The 6165-nt window shown below is 37.0% G+C and overlaps 1 protein-coding gene across 4 annotated transcripts; it reads right to left on the bottom strand.

Annotated features, from left to right (window-relative positions):
- Positions 1 to 929: 929 nt before the first annotated feature.
- On the bottom strand, positions 930 to 4745 carry LOC106437492 (inactive poly [ADP-ribose] polymerase RCD1-like). Of its 4 annotated transcripts, none has more exons than XM_013878383.2 (8): positions 4485 to 4745; positions 4169 to 4291; positions 2628 to 3789; positions 2262 to 2509; positions 1845 to 1927; positions 1593 to 1751; positions 1413 to 1508; positions 930 to 1322 (listed from the first exon to the last, which is right to left on the bottom strand). In XM_013878383.2, exons 3-8 carry the CDS (start codon positions 3677 to 3679, stop codon positions 1260 to 1262), a joined length of 1701 nt encoding a protein of 566 aa, XP_013733837.1. In that variant the 5' UTR covers positions 3680 to 3789; positions 4169 to 4291; positions 4485 to 4745; the 3' UTR covers positions 930 to 1259. The 4 variants fall into 4 exon arrangements, 2 of the variants coding, with proteins under 2 accessions (XP_013733837.1, XP_013733839.1); XM_013878385.2 differs by having other exon boundaries at positions 1857 to 1927; XR_002656285.2 differs by lacking the exons at positions 930 to 1322; positions 1413 to 1508 and having other exon boundaries at positions 1592 to 1751; positions 1845 to 2177.
- Between the last annotated feature and the right edge of the window lie 1420 nt (positions 4746 to 6165).

Raw genomic sequence — 6165 nt, 5'->3', positions numbered from 1 at the left:
ATGTGATAATAGTGTCCTCCTGTGCAACTCAAGGCATTGCCTATCGCATATCTTGGTTTCATGACACACAAGTTGCAGTACTCGTATGATTTTCAAGAATTGATGTAGAGGCTTGTGTACAAGAAGTACCTGGAGTGAAGAGAAGGTAGGCAGACAAATCAGGAGACTAAACATATCTCTTTGCAGTCGTGCTTTTAGGATTCTTTGCATTGCTGCTCCAGGTTCTCTGCTTAGTAGAGTCACTGGCCACTGTAATAGCATTGTAGCGAGTTGTTTTTTTGAAAACAAAATGTTGGTTTTCTCGGAAAGATGCTCTGAACAGAGTCGTGTTGATCTGTAAGTGCAGTAGTGGTGTCTCTTTTATCATTTTGATCTGTTACTGTGCCGCTTTAGTTACTATATTTAGTTTCACTAGCTTTATGTTTAGCTAGTAGCATTCTTCAAATAACAAAAACACATAGGTTAAAGCAAATCCGTAAGACCAATTAACTTAAGACATAGGTTAAAGCAAATCCTTGCTTGCTGTTTTTCAGGTATCTTCAATACATTGCTTACAAACTCCTCAATACATTGCTTACAAACTAGAAACTCAAGTCATTGACATTATTATCAGATAAATATTATTAGTGGGGACTTTGTTTGGCTCTAGGGTACTTCTAATCATCTTATTGACTGACCGTTTTGTCGTTGCGTTCATCATCTTATATTTTACTCATTCCCTTGTTTACGCACTTCCACGAGGAGCAATAGTTGCTTCACATCGAAATTGAGCTTACGTAAATATACATAAGTACAGGCCAAGCTTGTACCTCTTGGCTGGCTTTGGTCACGAGCTAGAAGAAAACTGGACCTAGATCTACCACAACGCTAGATCCCAACAATGCACGAGTGCTGTTGCGGGTGTACGAGCACAAGCCAACAACCGAAAATCGTGAGAAACAATCTCAAATAGATATGACAAATAAAAGTAGTAAAAGTTTCACAATAGACTCAACGACCACGTTTTCTTCAAGGTTCAACAATGTTTTGCAGCTAATAAAAGCAAAAGACCCAACGTCATCAACAGACTTTTAACAAGGATTTTTACACGACACGACAGAATAGTCGGCACATTCAACTCTTACCCCCAGACCCAAAAGTCTACTAATATACTCAAAAGATTTTATATTATAAAAGTCAAAAGGAGAACCACAAGGGCAGGGTAGATAGATATAAAGCAGCTTCCTTTTGATATTCGTCGTCATTATCACATTCCCACTTTACTTTACAAACCCACCTGCACCTTCCTCGTGGCTTCCAGGAATCTCCTTCTTCAACTTTGGCTGAAGTCAAACAAACTCTCCTCTTGTTAGTTTATGACTTGGAACACTTTCTTTCTATAACGAAATCTCAACTACTACTAACTAACTTGCCTGGTTTTGAAGAGCTGTTATTGTGGACCTAAGCAGATCATCTCCTACTATCCCCCGCAGCTTCCTCACAAACTCTCCTCGGGTCATCTTCTTTTCCTGCATTAGATTTTTTTTCTTAAACTCTCATGCACTTCTCAAAAAAATGTATTATGGCAAACTCGCTCGGATCAGATTTTCTACCCTCAGTTGTTGGTAGTCAGCATTGATCAAACACATGTCCTTCTCTGCAATCTTAGGTGAGATTGCTGCAAACAGAGTAGGAAACGGCATCCAAGGAGATTTGGGTTTCGTAGTGCTCGAACCCACACTGTTTGCGCTCCCTGAACCTCTCTCAGGCCCCTGTTTTCAACCAAACAACCGATGTATAGATGTTCAATTCCTTTGGTGACAACATCTCACAGAAAAGGAAAATAATCAAAGGACCAAACTGACGTTTGAGTCTACCTGCGGAGGAGGAAGATCCTTGGGTCCTTCCAAAGTGACACCCGAGTTATCATGCCTAGCAACCATATTACCTGCAGGAACCAGTGTATGTCATCGACTTCTTATATGCACAAAACAGAATTTAATGGATCGAAATACCCATTAAACCGTGAGTATCTCCATCCGACCCCCGGATGATTCAATCAAAGACGTGTCTCTTGAAACCAAACGTGTTCAATAACACCGGAGGTCGTTAGGTTTTATCACACATGGATCCTTTTTTTTTCTTTATAAATTTATCAGTTGAGACCTGAGCTTCAGCCAGATCTCTAAGCTGTCTCCCTTTTTCAATGCGTCATCAGTTATGATTTTAATTTGTTGAACAAGTTCATATGGTGAGGAATGAAAAGGGAACAAACTAATCACCTTCAGCATTGTGGGGAACAGACAGCTTGAACCTAACAACAAATTCAGGGAATATATGGGTATTCATATTGATGTTCCAGACAATGTAATTTTTCGGATTCTCGACATCATCAACTCCATTGTCATACTCTTCTCCACCAGAGAAAAACTGTGCTTTATCACCACGAAGAAGCTCCATGTTCCCCATTATTACACGGCACAAAACCATGTACCGTACTCCATTTTCGTCAATATCACAGTACCTCGCACTGTAAACAAGCTTTTCAGCAAAGTATTTATTGGAGGTGGGAGCTTAAAATACATGAACTAAGAAATAGAAAAGAAGAAACTACTATGAGGCAGAATCAGTGGCAGAGAAAGAGGAACCTGAAGTAAGGGCAGTCTGCAGCAGTTAAATGTATCCCAACACCATAGATAGACTTTCTAATAAATGCTCCCCCAACTCCAAGTCCCTGCATCATAATCCCAGATAGAACTTCCCTCTTTGCAGGTAGCCATGCGTATCTAACGTTTGCATCCCCTCGATGTTTCTTAGTGATCTCAACCTGCTTCTGGAAAAGCTCTAGACGAGCATCAGCAATCTCACTGGAGAAACGACCCACATCCAGCACCGCTACATGCCCCAGAGAAGCTGTACCCACTGCAAACATCTTTTTAACTGCATCTTTATCAAGTCCTTCGGCTCCAGCAGGCTTGACTGCTATAGCATCAGTCTCATCCCATTTCGAAACAGCAGGTTCAATCCTGCGGCTGCAGCTATCCTCGGCTGGATCATCATCCATACTGTCACCAGATTCATCACTGCACTCCTCCAAATTCAACCTCGGCTCCCCAGCATTAACATCAATCTCAAGGCGCAACTTGATATCATGCGGGACATATTGTTTTGAATATTCCACGCACTTGTGATTGCAGCAATCATTCCTTTCGTCACTCTCGTAAATTTCAGGGAAAAAACATTTGCCTCCAATGTCGATCCATGCAAGCGGAGTTTTTGCCCCTGTTTCCAAATCTAGCCTATGCATGTGCAAGAAATCCAAAAGAAAATGGTGACCACACCACTCGAACTCAATTGCAGCCCTCTTTTCGTTTAGCTCATCTCGGATGGTACAGATAACATGATCAGGCAAATCATTCCAGACACCCTTCTCGTAGATCATAACACGCTTTGCAATTCCGGTCTTCTTAAAATAAGAGTAGTATCTGACCAGCGACTTCCCAGATAGATTCTCGTAAGCACCTTCCAATTTCCTTCTTTTGTCGGGACCTTGGCTCTGCGGGTTCGGTGGAGGAACATCTTGCAGCTTTGCGTACGAAACTCCAGTAACATATGCAGCATAGCTTGCTGCGCGTTTCCTCTTTTTACCGAAACCATCTTCGCGCCTACTATCCAACACCTTGACGATCTTGGTGTCCATTTCTAGCTATTAACAATGCTAAACCTATAACCTTGAAAGAAAAAGTCAACTGTAACTCTAACTCGCTATCAGTCCTAAAGATAGTGCCTTGCCGACAGCATTAAAGAGCACTGCACAAAAGAAATGGGAATGCATAAGATGCTAAACAACAATATTACAAGTAGGGGAAATAGAGTCCATGAAACACTTCTCACAGTTGACATAACAAACAAACAAAAAGCAAACAAGATAAAAAAAAAAATCAGAATAAATTTAGGAGGCTACAACCATCATGGTACAGTTTACATCAGTTAGCAAAGGCATGAAAAGAGTTTGTCCTCCATTAGATAATCTCATGTGGTGAATACAACAAGCAGCGTACTCATTTAAAACGCAGTACGTTTATGGTGTGTTTTTACAAAAAAAAAAAAGTACAGGAAACCATAATAACAAAGACAATAAAAACATGCAAATCTGCGAACTCAATCATGAGCTTTGAAACTCACTCACCCAACGGTAACAGTTAGATTCTGACGGGTAGATACAAGTGTGTTCATCTTCTTTGTCATAGAAATAAACACAATCAGAGAAGAAACGCCACCGACTTTACTACAGCCGTCGGCAAGAAAGTTCCTGCAACAAAGAGTCAATCGCAATTTCATCGAGATTAGAGACTTGAAAGATCAGATCGTGGACAGAATCATACGAATCTAAGCCGATCTACCGGAAAACAGCTTTAAAACCCAATCGAAGAAAATCCGATGAAATTCGAGAAATACAAAAAAAACTAAGAGAAAACATGCGATGAGTTTATGACGAAATTAACCTCTGAGGAAATGTTCAGATCGATCGCTGAGGCGGCGGCAAGGGTTTTCTGCAAAAAGCTACAATTAGAGAAGGTGACGAGCTTTATAGAGAAGAAAACCCTAAGCCGGCGATGAGGAAGAAGAAACTGTTTCTGAGGCTGAGAAGACTCATTATATTCGGCGATAAGGAGAAGAAAAAGAAGCTTTTAAGTCGGCCAAGCCCTCTGAGTCTTCCTCTCCTGACCAAAATTTGCTTGGACGAAAAGCAAATCATTTGGGTTTCTTTAAAATAATATGTCCGTCACGTATTAAATGTGAACCTCGAAATATGATTGGGTGGTGATGTATTGATGAGGCGGTCAACACACGGAGATAGATGGGGTCGAATAAATAAATGGAATACATTCATCATGGATGTAGAAAAATATAAATAATGTAATTATTGAAATAATAGAAAAACGTTTAGACGGAGACGGACGGATGGACGGGAAAATGGTTTATTCATACCCGAAATAGGAGTCGCTGAGAAAATACATATCCCAATTTTTACTACATGCCAAAACATATCTTCACTAATCAAAAATTTGAAATTCATGCCTGAACTAAGAGTCGATAAAAAAATACATATCTCAACTCCTATTGTATGCCAAAACATACATTAACTAATCAAAAACTTGAAATTTATACCTAGTATTTAGAAGTCAACGCTAATCTCAATATGTACTATTATTTGCGAAGTAATTTTTCGCAACGGAGCTTTCACGTTAAAAAATAGAAAGGCTAAAGTCTATGTTATCCTTAATAAAAAAATTTATATATATTCTATTATATAATAAAAAAAATTTATATTAAAAATCTTATATATTTTAAAAAACAATAATTATGATGATTCTTATATATTGTGTTGCTATCTTAAAATAATATTTTACTATTATAAAAGTAAAAAAATTAAGCAAAGTGATTTTTGCAATATTATATTTTTTTTAAAAAATATAAGATAATTCTTATATATTGTGTTGTTATCTTGAAATAATATTTTACTATTATGAAAGTTAAATTTTAAGATAAAATAATATCTAAGTAAATATTAATGAAGCAATATATTTGTATAAGGATATTTTCTAAGAAGTGATTTTAAGATATATTTGTATAAGTAAATATTATAAGTAAATAATATTTACATCAAAATAACAACACAATATATAAGAATTATCTTCTTTTTTTTTTTAATATAATATTGTAAAAATCACTTGTTATAATTTTTTTTACTTTTATAATAGTAAAATATTATTTTAAGATAACAACATAATATTTTAAGATAACAACATAATATATAAGAATCATCATAATTATTTTTAAAAAATATAAATAAGATTTTTAATATAAAATTCATTTTATTATATAATAGAATATATATAAATTCATTAAAGGTAACATAGACTTTCACTACAAAAAAATATATTTTTTACTAGGACAGTATTCGTTGTAAATTCGTCGTAAACGGGGTGTTACGACGAATTAACGTCGAAAGACGTTTCGTTGTTAAACGTCCGTCGTAACGGAGGTTTCGTCGTAAACGACTCGTTACGTTTACGACGAAATATATTCCTCGTAAAGCGCAGGGAAAGAATTTGTCGTAAATGACACGTAAACATTTCGATGTAAAACCCTCGTAAATCTTTCGATGTTAATCACTCGTAA

This window comes from Brassica napus, chromosome C5 (genome assembly GCF_020379485.1).
Source record: "Brassica napus cultivar Da-Ae chromosome C5, Da-Ae, whole genome shotgun sequence".
Lineage (NCBI taxonomy): Eukaryota > Viridiplantae > Streptophyta > Magnoliopsida > Brassicales > Brassicaceae > Brassica > Brassica napus.
The sequence above is the reverse complement of the archived record's forward strand: the minus strand, read 5'-3'. Positions and strand labels throughout refer to the sequence as shown.